At 51.6% G+C, this 21,584-nt stretch overlaps 1 protein-coding gene and 1 long non-coding RNA gene across 6 annotated transcripts in view; both read right to left on the bottom strand.

Moving 5' to 3' along the window:
• The window catches only part of AGAP1 (ArfGAP with GTPase domain, ankyrin repeat and PH domain 1), a 641,254-nt gene extending 621,299 nt beyond the window's left edge, over window positions 1-19,955 (bottom strand). For 4 of the 5 annotated variants that reach the window (XM_054679588.2, XM_054679589.2, XM_054679590.2 and 1 more), the window contains exon 1: window positions 19,737-19,914. In XM_054679588.2, coding sequence (XP_054535563.1) covers window positions 19,737-19,899 — 163 coding nt within the window. In that variant the 5' untranslated portion in view covers window positions 19,900-19,914. Of the gene's footprint in view, window positions 1-19,736 lie in introns of all 5 variants that reach the window. The other variant, XM_054679587.1, reaches the window with a different exon arrangement.
• On the bottom strand, window positions 1,319-19,728 carry LOC134808022 (uncharacterized). The gene is made up of 2 exons (XR_010149942.1): window positions 8,839-19,728; window positions 1,319-6,978 (listed from the first exon to the last, which is right to left on the bottom strand). It is a non-coding gene; the product is annotated as an uncharacterized LOC134808022 (long non-coding RNA).
• Window positions 19,956-21,584: the final 1,629 nt, after the last annotated feature.

Here is a 21,584-nt window from a genome sequence, read left to right as displayed (position 1 = left end):
CAATCATTCTCGGGAGGGTTCAGCGTGGGGGTGCTGTGTGTTGTTGGGTCTTCAGATTTTTTAACTAAGAAAGGACTCCAACCTCATGGACATCATAACGGCAAACCAGTTTCAATGCTTCTAGACCCCATCAAGCACAGCTGGGTGGTCCTCTATCTGCCAGCCAGGAATGCACCCAATGGAACAGTCCAGGCTCCAGGATTTGGTTCACCCACTGCTCCCCATGCCATGGCACCTGGATTGGGAGTGCCCAAAGCCATAGTACCCAAAGTGTGGCACCAAAATGGCAGCAGCAGCCTTGCCAGGGGGCTCGTCATGAAGTTCCCAGGCCTCACCCGCCACCCACTGAATCAGAACTTCTGGGGGTGGAGCCCAGTGATCTGCATTTCTTTTTTTTTTTTTTTTTTTTTTCTGAGAGTCTTGCTCTGCCGCCCAGGCTGGAGTGCAGTGGCGTGATCTCAGTTCGCTGCGACCTCTGCCTCCTGGGTTCAAGGGATTCTCCTGCCTCAACCTCCCAAATAGCTGGGATTATAGGCGCCTGCCACCACTACTGGCTAATTTTTGTATTTTTAGTAGAGACGGGGTTTCACCATGTTGGCCATGCTGGTCTCTAACTCCTGACTTCAAGCGATCTGCCCGCCTCAGCCTCCCAAAGTGTTGGGATTACAGGCATGAGCCACCCGCGCCCGGCACAGTGATCTGCATTTTAACCCACCCTCAGTTAAAACGTGACCTGAGGTGATCCTGACGCAGGCTAAAGTCTGAGACACTGATCTCAAACCTTTAAGACCATTTAGCAGCAAGAAAAAGCTAGAGAAGCCACATCTGAACTAGAAAACACAAAGGGGCCCAATGAAAGTGCAAACTAGATTTTCTCAAAAATGACCAGAACTGCCATGAAATGAACTGGTCAGGATAAACTTGACCAGAACCAGGAGTGCCCAGTTCTAAACAGATGCTGCCAGAGGAATCTCAAGTGCAGAGGGCCTAGGCCAGCCGGGAGCCCTGCATGTGCATTAATGGCACAGTGTATTTTTTATAACATCCAAAGCACTTAAAAGAATAATATTTTCACTCATGTATCTCAACAACTTCCTGGAGAGGAAGGCAAAGGGCAGATTCTCTGGCTGGCGCAAAGGTTACATGGTCAGGAGGGACCCAGGAGCCACTGAGCAGAGGCAGGCAGGGTGGGAGGCCCAGGGAGCTTGTCACCTACCTCCAGCTCAGATGCCTTTGCCCAGCTGCCCACCCCATGGCAAATCCTAACAGGGAAATCAAGGCAGGAATGGGGGAGGACGCGCATGGATTGATTGATTGATTGACTGACTGATTTTTAATGATAGGGTCTCACTCTGTTGCCCAGGTTGGAGGGTAGTGGTGCAATCATGGCTCACTGCAGCCTCAACCTCCTAGGCTCAAGCAATCCTCTCACCTCAGCCTCCTGAGCAGCTGGGACCATAGGCAGCACCAACACACCTGGGTGTTTTGTTTTTTGGTAGAGATGGGGGTCTCCCTATGTTACCCAGGCTGGTCTTGAACTCCTAGCTTCAAGCAATCCTCCCACTTCGGTCTCCCAAAGTGTTGGGATCACAGGTGTGAGCCAATGCACCTGGCCAATTTTCTTATTCTTATGTCAGCAAAACCAGTGTTTCCCAACCTTGGTATTCTCCCCTGAAAGTTAAAAAACAGATACTCAAAGAAAACTCCCAAACTCCCAAACAAGATGCAGCCATCTGCCCAGCATTCTGCTGATGCAGCAACAGATCAAGAAGTGAGTGACAAGACCACCGATGTGGACAATGACCATCACCACACACACACACATTCACACACATACTCACACACACACACATTCACACACGCATTCACATTCACACATACGCATTCACACACATTCACACACACATCCATTCACACACACATTCACATCTCGCACATTCACACAGTCACACACTCACGCATTCACATGCATTCACACACTCACAATCACCTTTACACACACATTCACACCCACACATACACATTCACACACACATTCACACACATCCACATACTCATTCACACTCACACATTCACACACATCCACATATACTCACACACTCATTCACACACACACATTCACACACATTCACACACACTCACATAAATACGCACACTGAATCTCACAAGCATGTTCTATAGGAACAAAATCCACAGTTTGGGGAAATTACATGGGTTTTTCTCCCCACCCTACAAATAGAAGAACTGCCAGGGGAACTCTCTTGAATGCGGAATTGTCAAAAAGATTTATATATAGAAGTTTCCAGGAGATTTTCTCTTGGCCAGAAAACAAGTGAGTAATTTCCCTGGGCCCAGCATAGGTTAATAATCAAAGAAGTTCGTTAGGAACTGCCCTGAGCTCAGGCTGCCAGGCAGTTAGTCATAAAGAGCTAGGTGGAATTTGCCTACTCAGGCAATGGGAGGAGTGAGGGAGAGTCACATCCCCACAGAGAAGCCGGTTTCCTAGAACACTTGCGGGCCAGGAGCTGGCTGAGCCCCCTGCGGCTCCTGGCTGCCCCTCTCCCTGAGGGCCTGGCTCAGACCCCAGGGAACCAGGTGTCCTTGCTCACCGAGAGGGCGGGCCCCTCTGGGCACACAGGTAGACACACCTCTAGATAATTACACCAGCTCCCACCGAAACAGAAGCGTGCACCAGAGTAACCCTTGGTGAGTGTGGATCAGAGGCTGAGGGGGTCACAGAGCTCATCTGACCTGGGGCTCTCAGTCTCGGGATGACGAAGACTCAGGGCTGCCCCAGGCATTGCGGGATCTTGGGCAGCATCCCTCACCTCCACCTGCCACATGCCAGTAACAACCACGCCACCCCAAAGTTGTAACAAACCGAAAATTGCCCCAGACATGGCCAAATGTCCTCTTGGGGGCTACAATGCTTGCACGCCATACACCGCCGCCCCCCGCCCCCCAACCCAGCACCTTGTGGAAAACTGATCTTGGCCAAACATCCGGATTTACAGACAGGGAAACTGAGGCCAGAGGTCACAAGGAGAGGCACACTGGCTCTGCTCCCTTGGATTTTGCGACCTTCTAAGGTGGTCTTCAGTCTGCACCTCTTTCTGAGGCTTCTCCTTTCCCTCCTCAGCCTCACTCCTACAGCCTCCCACCCCCCTCATCAGTACAAGACACTTCACAGCCCAAGAGACACAGAGGGCAAACGCTCTTTCTTAAGGACAGCTGCTATCCCATCACTGCCAGAAGCCTGCTGAACTTAAGCCCAAAGTGGACACTCTCACACTGCCGGCGGGAGAGTAAAATCAACCGATTTGGAAAACAGCAGGCAGTTTACATAAAAGTTAATTATATACCCAGCACATCTCCCAGCCACTCCACTCCTAGGTATCTACCCAAGAGAAATGAAAGCACGTGCCCATATGAAGACTTGCACGTGAATGTTCACAGCACCTCTATTTGTAAAAGCCAAGAACTGGAAACAACTCCATCAATATCCATCCACAGGATAAAAACACTGTAGTAAATCCATACAATGGAACATTACTCAGCAATGAAAAAGAAAAAGCTATGGATATATGTAACAACTTGAATGACCCTAAAAATCATCATGCTGACTGAATGAAGCCAGTCAAAGAAGGGGTCCTTTACTGCAGCGGTCCCTAACCTTCTTGGCATCAGGGACCGGTTTCATGGAAGACAATTTTCCCACTGAAGGGAGGCAGGGGGATGGTTTCATGATGATTCAAATGCATTACATTTATTGTGCACCTTATTTCTATCATTACTGCATTGTAATATATAATGAAAAAAATTCTACAATTCACCATAACGTAGAATCAGTGGGAGCCCTGAGCTTGTTTTCCTGCAACTAGAGGGTCCCAGCTGGGGGGGACAGGAGACAGTGACAGATCATCAGGCATTAGAGTCTCATAAGGAGCGCCAAATCTAGATCCCTCAGATGTGCTGTTCACAGTAGGGTTTGTGCGCTTACGAGAATCTAATGCCGCTGCTGATCTGACAGGAAGTGGAGCTCAGGGGGTAACACAAGGCAAAGGGAGTGGCTGTAAATACATATGAAGCTTCACTTGCTGGCCCGTCACTCACCTCCTGCTGTGCGGCCTGGTTCCTAATAGGCCCAGTACTGGTCCATGGCCCAGAGGCTGGGGACCCCCTTTTTAATGCATGATCTTATTTCTATTTTATTCTGGAAAATGCAAACTAATCCACAGTGACAGACAGCAGATGGGTGCAAGCAGACGGACAGAAGTGGTGCAGGTTGCAAACGGGCATGAGGAAGTGTTGGGGTCGGGGAATGGTTGCCTTCCATACCTCGGTTGTAGCTACAGGGGTCAAAACTCATCAAATGGCAAACTTTCAAGAGTTGGAGTTTACTTTATGTAAACCACACCTCTGGCCAGGCGTGGTGGCTCACACCTGTAATCCCAACATTTTGGGAGGCCGAGGAGGGTGGATCACTTGAGGTCAGGAGTTCGAGACCAGCCTGGCCAACATGGTGAAACCGTCTCTACTAAAAATACAAAAATTAGCCGGGTGTGGTTGTGGATGTCTGTAATCCCAGCTACTCAAGAGGCTGAGGAAGGAGAATTGCTTGAACCCAGGAACCTGGGAGGCAGAGGTTACAGTGAGCCGAGATCGCACCACTGCACTCCAGCCTTGGTGACAGAGCCAGACTCCATCTCAAGTTTAAAAAACAACAACAACAGAAAAAACACTTCTCTAAACAGATAGACAAAAATCAAATAAGTGTAGAAAAAGCATTCCAACTATAAAACCCACCATTAATTTTCACGGTAACTATAAGTAATCATTCACATCACATGAGTTCACACCACCCTCTAGGTAAATCTGGTTCAAGCAGGTGAGGGTGGCTGCAGGTGAGCACACACCCCACACGGCTAGGATGCCCGTGAGTGGGAAGCAGATAGCGCAGCCACCACCACGCCCCCGACTAAAGTGGTGGAGTTTGGCGACACACTCGGCATCCCGCCCGTGCACTGGATTCTGCCACTTCCGGCTCTGCCACCTTCCTCTGTGTAACCCTGGGCAAATCGCTTTGATGCACAGAGCATCCCTTTCTCCCTCTTTTGCTAATTACAGCACAGGGGGAAAGTAACTTCTATTTACATGTATAAAAAGTTAACTGCCCACTAACATCTCCATTATTAAAATGTCACAGAATTTGTGTGGCTTAAATGTAAGCTGTATTTTCAGCTAGCCAGGATTAAAGGTGCTGCAGATTTCCTAAACGCAGGTGAATTTTCAAAGGCATGCCGTTTGGAAATCCTCCCTCCTCCCGGACTTCGGAACCTGTAATCGCAGGCAGTCAGCTTGCCTCCGTGCCTCCTCCTCATGTAATCAAAACCGTCAGTCAGCATCCCAGCCGCCACCAACTCTCAGCAAGGGAATAAAAGTGAACCAACAGCTGTTATTTTCTTTATAACCTTGATGAGTAAAAAACCGAGTGTGAATGTGAGTTTCAAATCACAAACCGAGATCTGCAGAGAGAATTCCCCAAGTACTTCTGCAGACTTATGGGCTGATTTCTGAAGTTTCCTTTTCTACTTTATTAAAACATCAAAACTGTAGGTGGCATTACTTGGTACACACCTGAAGGAATATAATTGTTCTACCATAAAGACACACGCAGTTAGTTGTGTGTTCACTGTGGCACTATTCACAATAGCAAAGACATGGACTCAACCAAAATGCCCATCAATGGTGGGCTGAATAAAGAAAATGTGGTACATATACACTGTGGAGTACTATGCAGCCATAATAAAAAGAATGAGATCATGTCCTGTGCAGCAAAATGGATGGAGCTGGAGGCCAATATCATAAGCGAACCAGCGGAGGAACAGAAAACCAAATATCTCATGTTCTCACTTGAGCTCAACATTGACACAAAGAATGGAACAACGGCCACCAAGGCCTGCTTGAGGGTGGAGGGTGGGAGGGAAAGGACTGAAAAACTACCTATCAGGTACTGTACTTACTATGCGTTGTAATAATCTGTACACCAGACCCCCATGACACCCAACTTACCTATATAACACACCTGCATGTGTACCCCTGAAACTAAAAGTTTTTTAAAATATAAAAATAAAGACCCATAGGTGGCTGGTGTCCATGGGTCCCGAGTTCGAATCCTGACTCTGCCACCTTCAGGAGTGGGCGGATTCAGGCAAGGCTTTAAACTCTCCAGGCTGCAGGCTCCTGACGTGACAAATGAGGGTCCTACCACCTCTGTCTGGCAGTGACCAGGATAACAAAATGACACAAAGGGCACCCAGCCCTGAACACGGCATCCTGCAGAGACAAACACTCAAGCGGCAGGTGCTATTACGGATTTTATTCAGTGAGGGGAAGGGAAGAAACCAGGAGGATGGTTCAGGAAATGTTCCATAGAAATTTCTGGAATCTGGAGCAGGAGCAGCTGTCAGAGATGCCTGCAGGCAACGGTGTCACTTACAAGGCAAAACCGCACCGGCTGCTGCTGCAGAGCTGTGCCCCAGTCCAGCGGGACGCCCCCGACTCCTCCACCAGCGCTCCCCCGCCATCACCATCCAGACTCTTGCTAACTTCTCACTTATCCTCCTCACTGTTTACATCTTCTCATCCTAAACACGGATTCATAACTAATGTCTGAATAAAACCACAGGGGACAGGGTGACAGAGACAAAAACTCCTTAGTCAGTTGGCACGCAGGACACTCGGCAACTGTCCATCTATCGATGACAAGACAGATTCTGGGCAGCTGCTCCATTCAGGGCTGTGCAGGTACTGATGCTCAGCATTAAAGAGACGACGCACGACTACAGAGCAGTCACCCAGAGAAACGGCAGGAGGTCCTAAGTCAGGGTCGCCCCGGCGCGAGGTAACCAGCTGCCCATGGGCTCCAGGGAGAAAGACTCAGCAAGCGGCCACTCCAGCTCCCTCCAAGCTCAAGTCCTGTGAGAGACAATAATGTACACAAGACTGGAAGAAAAAGTCACCAAAACAAACCTTGCCCATACCCTGTGGGCAGACGGCTGAGGTGTCTATGCCACCTGCTCTGCCGTTCACTTCCTGAGGCCCCTGCCCTCATTCTCTCCCAGCTTTGCAAACCGTCAACACAGGAAAGAGGATGAACATGGATGTGAGTGAGGAAAACAAGAGTGTGTGCTTAGCTTTCGTGTGTGGCTTTGCATCTCACTGGCCCTGCCCATATAGACCCGGCTTCCGGTGGCTCCTAACCAAGAATGTTCCCAGTGGCATCCTATTTTCAAAACAAGAAACTCTTGGACAAATAAATTCAAGTTTCTATGTAAAATTCTGAATTTTATGTCCAGAAAACCCCCCAAAAGACAATATCATAGTCATCACAGTTCAATTTTTTTTTTTTTTTGAGACAAGATCTCACTCTGGCACCCAGGGTGGAGTGCAGTGATGCAATCATAGCTCACTGCAGCCTGCAACTCCTTGGCTCAAGCGATCCTCCTGCCTCAGCCACTCAAGTAGCTAGGACTAAAGGCACTTGCCACTGTGCCTAGGCTGGTCTCAAACTCCTGGCCTCAAGCAATCCTCCCACTTCGGCCTCCCAAAGCGCTGAGATTACAAGCATTAGCCACCGCACCTGGCTTCAAATTTTTTAAAATATTGAAACCCGAATTAAATAAATAAATAAATAAAATAGGGCCGGGCACAGTGGCTCACGCCTGTAATCCTTGCACTTTGGGAGGCCGAAGTGGGTAGATCACCTGAGATCAGGAGTTTGAGACCAGCCTGGCCAACCTGGTGAAACCCCGTCTCTACTAAAAATACAAAAATTTAGCCGGGCATGGCGGCAGATACCTGTAATCCCAGCTACTCCGGAGGCTGAGGCAGGAGAATCACTCGAACCCAGGAGGCAGGGAGTGCAGTGAGCTGAGATTGTACCACTGCACTTCAGCCTGGGTGACAGAACAAGACTCTGACTCAAAGAAAAAAAAAAATTAAAAAATAAAATAAAAATTAAAAAAACCCTCAGTATCTGGATCTAACAAGAGTTATGTAACAAGAGCCAAGGTAACAGTAACCATGGAAAAATGGGCCTTCTAAACACACGTTTCTGGAAACGCTGACTGCAATGAGCTCCCTCCCTTAAAACAGTCCTGATGCTGTTCCCACAGCCCAGACCCCCGGTCACCAGCATCTCCATCTCGCGTGGTAACAGCTGGGTATCAAAGCACTCCCGGCCAGGCGCAGTGGCTCACACCTGTAATCCCAGCACTTTGGGAGGCCAAGGTTGGCAAATCACCTGAGGTCAGGAGTTCGAGACCGGCCTGGCCAACGTGGTGAAACCCTATCTCTACTAAAAACATAAAAATTAGTTGGGTGTGGTGGTGCATGCCTGTAGTCCCAGCTACTCAGGAGGCTGAGGCAGGCGAATCGCTTGAACCTGGGAGGCAAAGGCTGCAGTGAGCTGAGATCACACCACTGCACTCCAGCCTGGGCGACAGAGCGAGATTCCGTCTTAAAAAAAAAAAAAAAAGAAAGAAAAGAATTTTAAAAAAAGCACTCCCCTCTCCAAGCAGGATCCATAATCAGTAGTAGACCGTCCAACAAAAGGTCTCCCAGCCTGCTCTCGGGGGCTGTCAAGGATCACTTATCATTCGGCCGCCTACCCCGCTCTTCCCAGGCTGAAGAGACTCTGTTCTGGATGCTCCAATCCTAGTACCCACTAGCCTGGAAAGCCCTCCTGACTGCTACCTGGCTTCCAGGATCTCTCCCTGGACTCCGCCCCATCTCCCAGGCCCCTCCCACACAGCCTTGTGTGGCTGTGATCTCTACCTGTATCAGTGGCTCCTGGGGGAGATCTGAAGGGCCCTGAGTGTCCCACATATCTGCCTGTTCTCCCAGCTTCAAAAACTGCACTCTGCCCAGTGCAGGGGCTTGATAAAATCTTGTCTATTGATTCTCACATTAGCCACTTCCCCTACTAAACAAAGTGAGTATAAACTTGGTCCTCCCACCACCATCCCTCAAAATAAATATTTGCCATTGCAAAGCCACCAGAGAAATCCACACACGCACACACTGCCCTCACTCAATCCATGGCCCCGCGTGTCCTTCCTGGCTCTGGCCTTGTTTAGCACTGGCCTTTGTGGAGGGGGATGGGCAGCTCCCAGGACACAGCGCTGGAACAAAGAAAATTACTCCTTGAGTTGGCAACACTTAGCTTTTTTTCTTCTTTTGTGTCTTCAGCATAATTGCTACAAACAACAAAAACTGAATAATGCTAATACGTAACTATGAAGGCCATAACACAGTTTAGGCCAAACATACAGAGTGAATTCCCTTTCAAAGACCAACACAGATCCAGCGGGTTATCTAAAACCCAGCACAGAGATGGATTGAGGCTGCTTGGGGCTCAGCCAGAAAGAGTCCCCCAGTTGACAACTGACTTCTGCCAGGAGCCAAGGAGAGCCAAAGGGGCCCCTGTTCCAGTCCCAGAGGAACTGCGCCCTCTTCCTGGTGAGGGATTTCGCTCACACAGCTCCATGCACACAGCCGTCATTATTCAACTAACAAGGAATTAATAGCCTGCAGACAATCCAAAAGTTTAAAAACCTAATCTCTAAGTGCTGGAAATGCATTAGCCATGCAAACATTTGTTTATGAACAAACAACTGAAAGAATGAAAATCAGCAAAAGGAGACAAACGGCCATCCTGAGTGTCATAAAATGAACCTTGAAAGCACTGAAAGGTTTCCCAGGTAGGGGCTGCTGGGCTGAAGGAGCGGCTTCACGAGCAGCTACGTCCAACCCACAGAGAGAAAGACACAGCCCAGCACACACCCGACAGAAATGAGGCCATATGGGCACCAAAAGGCAAGTGAGAATCTGCACAGTGGTGCTATTCATGACAGCCCCAAAACAGGCAGCCACTCAAACACTGACAGCCCCCGAAACAGGCAGCCACTCAAACACTGACAGCCCCCGAAACAGGCAGCCACTCACACACTGACAGCCCCCGAAACAGGCAGCCACTCAAACACTGACAGCCCCCGAAACAGGCAGCCACTCACACACTGACAGCCCCCGAAACAGGCAGCCACTCACACACTGACAGCCCCCGAAACAGGCAGCCAGTCACACACTGACAGCCCCCGAAACAGGCAGCCACTCAAACACTGACAGCCCCCGAAACAGGCAGCCACTCAAACACTGACAGCCCCCAAAACAGGCAACCACTCAAGCACATATCACAGGCAGAAGAGACCAATAAATGGGGGCTACAATTTCTAACGACCCTCACGACAGATGAGTCTGTGCTGGCCACTGAACTGGATGCTGGTCCCACATGTGATCAGTTTGTGAAAACTTTCTCCTTTATGACTCGGGCACCTTTCTCTATGTTATGTGTCAAAAAAAAAAGAGTTCGAGGCTGGGCGCAGTGGCTCAAGCCTGTAATCCTAAGACTTAGGGAGGCCAAGGCAACACAGCGAGACCCCATCTCTACAAAAAAAATAAAAAAATTAGTCAGGCATGGTGGTGCGTGCCTGTGGTCCCAGCTATTTGGGAGGCCAAGGCAGGAGGATCGCTTCAGGAAAGCAAGGCTTCAGTGAGCCACGATCGTGCCACTGTACTTCAGCCTGATTGACAGAGACTGTCTCAAAAATTAAAAACTAGGCCAGGCACAGTGGCTCATGCCTGTAATCCCAGCACTCTGGGAGGCTCAGGCAGGTGGATTGCTTGAGTCCAGAATGTCAAGACCAGCCCAGGCAACATGGTGAAACCCTGTCTCTACTGAAAAATCCAATGAATTAGCCAGGCATGGTGCACATCTGGAGTCCCAGCTACTTGGCGGGGGCTGAGGTGGGAGGATTACTTGAGTCTGGGAGGTTGAGGCTACAAATGAGCCCCAATAGTGCCACTGCACTTCAGCCTAAGCAACAGAGTGAGACCCTGTCTCAAAAAATAAATAAATACTAACAAGTTCCAAGAAATAAAAGAGTTTGAAGTGGTCTCAATCCCACCAATTCCAAACCCAAACTTCAAGTACTACATGGACACTCAGAGACCCAGGCTTGATTGTTGAAGCTAAAATTAACACAATGCTGTTCCCCGCCAATCACACCATCCCCTCCCAAATCAGGTTCACCAGGCTGAACTTCCAGCAGGAGCAGTCTCGTCAGAACAGGAGCAGATACTCGATCCCGGCTCACAGCAGCACCCCAGACCTTCGAAAACAACAACAAAGGGGGTGCAGACAGGCTTCCGGAAACACCCTCCCTGGAAAATATGCTGGATTCTCCCCCACTGAAAAGGGCAGCTCAATGCACAAACAGGATGGAAGTTCAGGGCAATCAGCTCTTTCCAAATCAATTTCTTTTTCATTACATAAGCTAGCCAGCACTTCCGACAATACCAATCCTGCTGAAGGGTACCATCACACAGTGGGCATGCCCCCAAGGTGACATTTAAGAAGTGAAAACTCTTTCCTGAAAAAAGGGTAGGTCTTGTGGCTATTTGTTGCAGGCGTTCATAAATTTTTAAAAAAATGTTTAACTTCTTTCTTTCAAGTATCCTCAATACTACAAGTCACTATTGGCTAAAACTAAAACTTATTGAATTGAAGCTAAATGCACTTTCTAAAGATACGGTTCTGCCTTTCAGACTATTATCTGAGTGAGAAGAGGGTAACAGTAGCTTCGTCCTAAGCTGGAAATCAACATGGTTGTATTTACTAGAGCCTGTTGAATGCTGACATTTCTCCAAGACCAAACATAAATCATTTGTGAACATGGACATTATTTGAAATTCTTCTCCCAGAACCATGAAAAGTGTTTTCCCACCCTTAAAAAAAAAAAAAAAAAAAAGCAAATAAAAAGCTTCTAACCATGATGCTAATGACAACCAGACGGCATGAGCAGTTTTAAAGATTAGACAGTTGCTTGTGTAGAAACACTGTACAAATACTCCAACACTGCAGCCCAAAAAAAGACAATCCCCATCAAACAGCGGGAGAAGTGTGAAATTTGCAAATGAGCCCCTGGTTAAACAAAAACACCAATCTGTTCCCAGAGAGCTCAGGGTGGCCACCTGTTCGGGACTGGTGGCAAGTTCTGGTTACCAATGGAAGAAACAATACTGGAGCAAGCAGTGGCAGCCCCCTCTCGGGCCCTGGTCCCCACCCTCGAGCCTATATTTAGTCTGCTCTTTACGGAAAATGTCCCAACCTCGCACACAAACAAGCTATCTGGCTGATTATTCAAAGAATCCATTAACGATCTCTTCTGCAGGGGGTGGTATTTGTTTTCCCTCCCCAGGCCCCAGACACAAGCACGATACCCACTTCTGGCCATGGTCTCTTGTGACCAGAAAAGCCCTGGAAGATAGAGGGACTGGACCCCACGGACAATACCAGCCCTGCCTCTGACGGGTCATCACTGCATCTTGGGAAAGACAGCCCACACTATGAAAAGGGACCCCCAAATCCCCCTCAGCCCCTTAGAAGCACAGAGCTTCCAGAAGGCCAGGGCTCACCGCAGCACACACAAAGCACTTGTACCCCTGAATAAAAATAACAGATGCTGCAAAGATTAGAGATTAACATCTGTAGAGTGCATTTTGTTTCTCGGAGAAAGGTACTTAACAAAGGGAAGGAATTATGTAGCTAAGCACCAGATCAGAACCTCAAACCCTGGATTTTAAAAATAGCTAAGCCTCATCCGCTTTGCCAGACTCAATCACTTAAGCTAAGGACGTGAAGGCTGGAGGATTGGGATGGGGGCGGGGAGGGGGACACAGGTTTGCTAGAGTGTAGAGAAACATAAGACGAAACGAAATCAGTGGTTAAAACAAGCCAGAGTGAGACTCACAAACTATAAACACCTGCAGGGTATACAGGGGGAAAAACGGATGCAAAATAAGGGATTTTCGTCTTAACAAAATAAAACGCCTGGTTTAGGCAAAAAACAAGAGGTGGTAGCAACAGGGCTGCAGGTTTTGTTTTGAAGGTTCCTGCAGCTGCCCCCACTGCTTCTCTCCCTTCTGAGTCACTTCCTTCAGGCTCTTCCAACAGCTCTTTTAAGCTACTAGTAACATCTAGCTCCTGTCTTTTACAGAAACGCGCTTTCAGCTTGGAAATATTGGTAACAAAATGTGTCATCTGCCAAATTATCATATAATAAGTGAATACTGAAGAACCCAATCTAAATATACATAAGACTACATTAAAAAGCAACAATCTCGGAAAGACAAGAAGGAAAATCCACAAAACCACAGAATGAGTCTAGAAGGAAATGGATATCAGCTGCCTCTACCTCCTAACCAGATTCTCTTGGCAATGTCCATCCGACATGCCACCATGTCGCAGAAACGCAGCCCACTGACAGATGCCCCTGACAGCAATAACTGAAGCACACCCTGAGAATGGCCCCGCATGGCAGGTGCACCTGAATGTGTGTTCGGGGTTCTGAGCTAAGGAATCCGGGAGTGGCCAACCCAGAGATTCATTCCTTATCTATGAGGAACATCTAAACCCCCAGCCTGTCCCATGGAAAGCAGGCCATACAGGATATTGAGGCTCTTTGATTGGTGTTAAGGTTGCTGGGTGGTGGTTGTTTGGGGGAGGGTGTTCAGCGAAAATGCTATATAAACTGCACGCTTTCTGAAAGCAGCAGCAGCGCTTCTCCTGCCCAGGCCGCCATGGGACCACTCTGTAAATTAATTCCCCTAATAAACCCTCTGTCTTTTGTTTGCTGGCTCTAGGTCTCTTCTCCAGTCTCTTGAACCCGGTGCCATCCCTAATGAAATTTAAAGGGGTCTGGCACGACAGGCCCCTCACCCAGCATTCAGCTGCTTTTCAAACAGCATCATGAAGATCACATGAACACCAGCTTGAAACCATTCAGATCTGGTTTAAGTCCCTCGTCCACCACACTTAGCCTGCGTGACCACAAGCAACTCCCTGAGCAGCTGGCCTTAGGTGTCTTCACCTGCAACCTGCAGGGCAGGCTGATAGGAAACCTTCTCAGCTGGCTACAAGCACAGCAAGGAAGAAGAAACAACGGCCCAGAGATGATGCCAAGTCAACTGGAGCTGCCTTTCCTTTACAGCAATGCTTCCAGAAGTGTGGTCCCTGGACCAGGGCATCCGCATCCTCAGGACACTTGTTAGAGAGGCACATTCGTGCGTCCTGCTCCAAACCCACAGAACTAGAAACTCGGGAGGTATGGGAGGGGCCGGCAATCTGTTTCCATCAGCCCTCAATGTGACCTGACACACACTCACGTTTGCTCTCGGTGTGACACCAAAGATACTATATCATGGCAGTGACACAGGCTGTCACCCATTTGTCCTCTTAATATTGATTCTATGTCTGAAATTCACTTACACCCAACATAAACACCAACCTGTTGTAGACAGCTGATCTGAAAAAGCTGCCAAGATTTAGCAAGCAAATCTTTTGCTTCCCCTACCTACAGTAAAGAAAATTTCACTTCCATCCCAAACACCACATGACACTGAGTTCCCACCAAGCCAGCCCACCAAATCCAAAAGGTGTCTAACCCTAACTTCTGTGCTCTGGGGACGTTTCAAATTGTCCTCACTTCTGTAGCGTATAAACATTGTTTATCCTACCAAGAAGGAGCTTTGGAAAGGACCCTCTGGCAAGTCAGCCAGCCAACAAACCCCTGGGCATCCTTCAAGGGCCAGACATGATCTATCAAACCACTGAGGATACAGCAATAAACAAGCCCTGATTTCTGCCCTCAACCAGCTTCCAGACCTCCCAGCTGGAGTGGGATTAAGTAGATGAGCCAAACAGGGTGGGCAGAGAGCAGGAGGGCCTTAATTCTGGCGAGGCAAGGCTGGTCATGAGTGACACCAACAGAGACCGAGCCTCGCAGGGTGAGCAACAGGCAGAGAAGGCAGCATCTCAAAGAGCACCTGCACCACAACTGAGAAGCATGAGTAAGCTGGACTCACAAGGAACGCCCGCATTGTGGAGGCCCCGGGTGCCGGCAAGGTACGAGAGCTCACCTGGAAGCAACTAAAAGCCAACTGAGTGTTATTTTTAAGGAGGGGACTGCAAATCTGCCACCTTTCATTCAACTTGAAGGATTATGAACATGGCCAATGGTGACAAAGAAACATGACACTTATCCACAGCAGGAAGAAAATGTTTGTTTCCCTAAACATGCACACCTGCATCAACTGGACTAAATACATTTCCACATGAAAACAAATGCTTCTGGAAGTTTTGCCACAGTCAGCTGCTTTACAGAGAACAGAATACTTTCGGTTCTTTGGGGCCTTCTCAAACCCTCTTGCCTTGGGTGGCGGAAACAAGCTTGGGATGCTTTGCACACACGGCCTATGGGAAGTATGAATAACAGGGGCTCCGCAATCTCACACGGCGACAGAGGGCCAGAGGTGAGGTCGGACGGGCCCAGCTCACCGCTCTTGCACAAGTGTCCTAAGCTTTCTGGCCTCAGCAGTGCGTCTGTGTACAGGATCGCTGCAGGACGAACTGAGATGATGCACCTCAGACACTCCGCACTCTGTGGGACACACATGCTCAACAGAGCAGCTGTATCATGGGACAAAGTGGGGAACCCTGACCCATCTTCCCAGGTCCCCCAAACACTGGGGCTGAGATACTACTAAGGGGTCCTGGAATCTCCCTGTGGAAATGCCCTTAAGAAGTGCAGGGCAGGGTTCTCCCGCCAAGTGCCAGGCCAGTGGAGAGCCTGGGTTTCCTCTCATTGGCCACCTGGTGGGGATGGAGGCTTGAGGGCTGGCTGAGGGCTCAACCTCAGAGGAAGGCCAACCTTCCCGGCGATGCGTGGGAACCTGGGAATCGGGCCGCCTGGCTGAATGAGCTGGCTGGGCTATCACTCACATCACGATCCTGCTGCTGGCAAGCTGAATTACGATGTGCGACTGCTAAGAGAGGCTTTATCCTTGAAAGAAGAACAAGCTTTACTGAACAAGAAAGGCAGTTAATTCATCTACCTCAATGCCATCAACCCCCGATGGACTTTTCTAAGGAGAACCAGAGGGGAAACTAACACACGCTGTTCAGACTGGAGGCGAGATGGCTCTCAGGCTCATTTCTGGGCATGGTGGCTGCGGAGGCTCCAGAGACGACACAGCTGTGTGGCTACATTTCACAGCATGCCATGCCCCACAGGACATCCCAGAAACCTGATCAGATAAATCTGGAACAATCAGCAATGCTTCCTTAAACTCTAGTGATTTGGGGGTGAAGGGAGGGGGGAATAAACCTCTCAATGTACAAAACAAAAATTGGGGGAAAAAAACCGTTCTCTTCTGACAAGCTAGTGTTTTAAAACAAGACTGAGGGCAAAATCACCTGTATCCCATGCCTACAAACAGGATTACGGATCTGTTTTTATTCGGGAGCCTTGGTGGGCCTTTCAACTAAAATATGTTTAGTCCATCGTTAAGAGATTTTACAACCCAGACCCACCTCCATTCGCTCTGAAATAAGCATTAGCCAAAACATCCTTCCCTTGGACAAGGCTGCACCTCACTCCAACAGCAAAAATTCCTGAAGATGCCAGAAAACAGTGAAGTTTTGAGTAGGGTGCAGCCAAATGTGGGAATTTTGTGCCAACAAGAGAAACCCTATCTTCAAAAGCTCTTCATAACGTTAAGAAGTGCCCGGCCGGGCACGGTGGCTCACACCTGTAATCCCAGCACTTTGGGAGGCCAAGGCGGGCGGATCACGAGGTTAGGAGACGGAGACCATACCGGCTAACACGATGAAACCCCATCTCTACTAAAAAAACAGAAAAAATTAGCCGGGCGAGGTGGTGGGCGCCTGTAGACCCAGCTACTCGGGAGGCTGAGGCAGGAGAATGGCGTGAACCTGGGGCGGAGCCTGCAGTGAGCCAAGATCGCGCCACTGCATTCCAGCCTGGGCGACAGAGCGAGACTCCATCTCAAAAAAAAAAAAAAAGAAGCGCCCACATCATGGTAGTCCAGAAGCTTTGGAAGTCAGACCCCAATTTTGTGTATGTACATACAGAGGAAGGGGAAAAAAAAAATCCCTAGCTGGAAATCTTCTAAAATGTGGCCAGTTTTCTATTTGGTGGGACAAATGACTTTTTGAACCATTTGTTATGATGTGCACCTGCTGTCCTGATTGGAAACAGTTAGACTTTAAAACCTCCAAGGTGCACGCACAGGCAGGGGCAGCTCCTTGCGGGGAGCCCTCTGCAGTTACTGTGATGTTCCAGTGCAGGCTTAGTTGCCAGCACTGGGTTCCTGCCATCCACATGCAGTGTGGAGACAGAAACTCCATTCAAATGATCCCTTGGTTCAGATCAGACTTCAAACCACCTCAGTCAAATGTTAAGGAGGTCATTAACCCTCCCTGAACCTCCACTCGCTCCTCCATAAAATGAGGATGAGGAAGCTACCCACCCTCCCTCACAGGGTTGGTGAAGCCACACAATGAGACTATACATGCAAAAATATTTCTGTTAAAGTTCTACAGAAATGAAAAGTGGTATCATTATTGATAACAGAAGAACATGCAAAGAACAGCAGCATGTCTGAGTGGTTCTTAAGCCTCACTAAATTAACTACAGCTCCACATAATGTAGACATCCCTATTTCTAAGAGAAAAATAACAGCATCACCCCAGTCCCAAACAGGATTCACCCAATGATTCTAAGCCTTATTAAAAATGACAAGGATCCCGGCCAAGAAGGGGCCTAAAATCTCAAATCGCTAAGGTAGGCATCGTGCTGTCAAAAAAAAAACCATCATCTACAAACGACGCATTTTTTTTTTCTTTTAAGGGAGAAAGGAAAATGCAACCACATCCTCTTGCTAGAAAGTCAAACTGCTTTGCTGGAAGTGCTTGAGCCCCAGAGCTCAGCTTCAAGAATGGGAAATAAAAACGAGGTGTTGTGAACCCCACTCAGCCAGAGGTCTTCATGCAGCAAAAGAGGCTCTCAGCCAGGTGCCTTCAATACTTGACGCCGGCTTTCACAGTGTTTCATCAGACTTCTGTGGATGCAGCCAGAGAGCCAGGAAGAACCATCTGAAATGAGCACCGTGCAGCCTTCACAGCTCCCGTAACAGACGCAGAGCTGGAGCTCTGGAGGAACCTTGCTGCAACACCACCTGATCATCAGCAGATGGGTCCAGGTCCCACCGCCACTCATCACGAGTCATGCAGAGGCAGACAGAGCCCGTCTCTTGAGGAATCCACAGAGCATCTTAAGTCACCAACAAGGCAGCCAGGTGACCTCATGGGAGACAGATACACACAAAGGGCTAGGACCCCATAAGGCTGGAGCTCCACCCGGATCCTCCCCTGGAATTAGCAAGTCCCCCAAGGGTATAGTCTGCCAGTCATCCAGCCTGGCTGGGACATGGTTCAAGTCTACAGGGCTGCCAAATGCCAAGGGCTCAGCAACACAACATCCACTTTCTCCACCTAACTGGCCAAGTTTCAAACCAAAGCACTTCGGGGTTAGTAGTTCAGACTACATAGTGCCAAGGCAAAGCCTCTCTGTGGGCTGATACCCTCTCCCTCACAGAGGGAGGAGGCTGCGCAACGCCAGCACCAGGCTTTCAGGCACATTCCTGCCGGCTTTGGGCCATTCTCAGTGTTCCTCAATAGAGGTCTTACCGGCCAGTCTGTATTATGGACAAGCCACTCTGCAAGCTTTTTACCATCACTGGCCAACAGCGCTGAGAAGGGAGAAAGTGCTGATCAACTGTGGCTAAGATATGACTCCACACTGCCCACGCACATGCCACCTGGTGCCCCAGGTGAGTCTTGGCCGGACCAAAGGGATGAAGCAAGAAAATAAATCAGCAGCCTGGAAATAGAGAAATGAGAGCCACCAGAAATCCAGAGGGCACAGCCCCGGAAGGCAGACTGCTGCTGTAGCTCTCCTGGAAGGCCATGGCCCTGCCTGACATGCAGAGGGAAGGGGGTGGGGATTCTGCCCAAGCATCCTGCCCCTCTTAAAACCACAGCACCCTCCACTTCAGTGGCCTCCAACTGCAGATACATGAAAGCGAGACCCTTCCGCTGGAGGACGCCCTGCCCTCCTGGTAGGGTTCTTCCTCTCATCCAACCCAGGACTTTTGGTTGGTACAAAGCACACTACCGGGACCAGCGTTTGCACAGGGGCACCTGGACACGATGCTCTCGCGGCTAAGGCTGGCTCTCGGCATCCACTAAGTTCAACTGCACCCCTGAATTGAGCAAACACACTAAGGAGGGCAGCCCTGCACCGCCCAAACACGCCGGCCCGGGCCTCGCCCCCAGCGGCAGCACTTCTCAGAACACGTCTTCAACGTCCAGCAAGACGCCCAGGCCTGGCCTGGTAACCTGTCAGGGGTCGGGTGGCGCCGACCCCGCCGGCTGCCCCCAGGCGTCTCCTGGGCCGGGACGCTCCGGCAGCCCAGGACGCGGAGGCACCGAGCCACTTTCCCGCAGGAGAGACTCTATTGTCCATGATCAAATTAACGCTGACGATCCATCTTCCTGGCGGAGCTCGCGGCGCGCGGGGCGCAGGCGACGCTCGCCCGGCCTTGCAAGACAAGCAGCGCCGCAGTGCTCCCTCGGCGGAGCAGCCGCGTGCCCCGGCCGGCGTGTGTGGACACCCGCACGCACACAGCGCACACCCCCGCCGCGCCGCGGGCGTCCGTGCCTTCCCGAGGCCCCAAGGCGGCCCGGCCCTCACCTTCGATGGCGATGACGTGCTCCCGGATCTGGTTCTGCAGCACCGGCTCCTCCACGCGCTCCAGCAGCTCGTAGATGGAGTAGATGTTGGGGTGGACCGACTCGAAGCGCTGGATCTCGGCCCGGATGGCAGCCGAGTTGGCCAGCTGCTGCTGGTAGTTCATGGTGCAGGCGCCGCGCCCGGAGCCGCGCGACCCCCGCCGCCGCCGCCCCGCGCCCCGGGGCCCGCGGGCCGCCGAGCCCGGGGCGCCGCAGCCCCCGGGGAGCCGGGCCCGCCGGCGGCGGGCGGAGGAGGCGCGAGAAGAAAGGCGCGGGCGGAGCAGGCGCGGGGCTGGCCCGCGGGCTCAGTTCATGGCCGGGACGCGCGGCCGGCGAGCGAGCGGGCCCCGGCGTCCCGGGTCAGCGGGCCGCCCGGGGGGAGCGCGCCCCCATGGAGCGCGCCGCGGCGGGTGCGGCCGGCCCCGAAGGAGGCTTGCTCGGGTGCCTTCCTGAGCCGCAGCCGCCTTCCAGCCCTAGGCGCTGCTCCGCCGAGCAGCCATTAAAGCCCAGGCAGCCGCCGCGCTCCGAGCGCCGGGGCCGAGGGCCGACCCCTGGGCAGTGTGGCCGCGCTGCTCTGGGCTCCTGGCCGTGGCGTGGGTCCGCGCGCTGCGTACTGCGCCGCCCGGCGCGCCGGGGCCCCCGCGCGAGCCCGCCGTGCGCCGCCCGCCGACCTGGGACCGAGTCGCAGGAGCCTTGCAAGCCGCGGAGCCCGCTCCGAGCGCCGCCCGCCGCCTGCCCGGCCGGCCCCCTCCCTGGCACGCAGGGCTCCGGCCCACGTCGGCCCCGCCCCCGCCTTCGCCCTCGCCCGCGCCCCGCCCGCCCGCGCGCTTGCCGCTCTCCGGCCGCCGCCGCTGCGTCCTCCTCGGCGCTTCCCAGCGCGCCGGATCCCGGGGAATTGCGCCAGGCCCCGCCCCGCGCCTGCCTCTGGGCTTCCTGGGACTTGTAGTCCGCGCCCCCGGCGGGCCGGGCCAGGGGGGTGCGCGGGGTGTTCACACTGGGCCGGGGTGCGGGACCCTCCCGCCGGCCAGGCCCCGCGCCTGCCAGCTCCTGCCCGGGTTCTCGCGGCGGCCCCCGCGCCCCGGCACGGGGGAGGCTGCCCGGGAGTTCGCCCGCCGCGTTGTTGTTTGTTTCCAAGCGGCTGGCTCCAGGAGCCTCTGCGACTCGCCAGTGTCCCACGGCCTCGCTTGGTTGGCGAGCCTCCCCTTCCCGCGTTTGGTAACTTTCTGCCTCCTTTCTCAAAGTAGCACACGTGCTTTCCCTTAATACATGCGATTTCTTTCCAAAGGCGAAGCGCCTCCTGAGCCCATGCGGCGTGGGGGTCCACACTCCACGAGTGGACTGAAGTTTAGACAGGGGTGCGAGATGCGACAAAATACCACGGAGGCTTTCGAGGCATCCTTCTCCCTTACAATTTTTAAAAATCGAGCCGTGGATCTCAAGCTGCTGCCTCCTGAGCGCTGCTGCCTGCTTCACGGGGGTCCTTAGCCCCTGGACCGTCTGTCCCCACCGCAATCCCCGATTTAGGTCATCCCCGGGGACCCCCCGCGGAGCTGGGACCGCACTGCAGCAGCGCTTGGAAGGCTCGTCTCGCCGCTTTGAGGCAAATGGGACCCTTCAGATTTGCGGAAGCACCGGCTGCCGGGCGGTCCCACAAGGTCCTGGATTGAGGACACTGGCTAAGTCCCTGCCCCCAGCCATCGGCGTGGTCTTTCTGAAACTCAGCCAGCCGGGCCGGCATCCCCGTTTAAAGCCTGCTGAGCCTTCACCGGCTCACATGCAGTTTGCTATGGCCTAAGCACCCTGGTATCCA

This window comes from Pan troglodytes, chromosome 13 (genome assembly GCF_028858775.2).
Source record: "Pan troglodytes isolate AG18354 chromosome 13, NHGRI_mPanTro3-v2.0_pri, whole genome shotgun sequence".
Lineage (NCBI taxonomy): Eukaryota > Metazoa > Chordata > Mammalia > Primates > Hominidae > Pan > Pan troglodytes.
The sequence above is the reverse complement of the archived record's forward strand: the minus strand, read 5'-3'. Positions and strand labels throughout refer to the sequence as shown.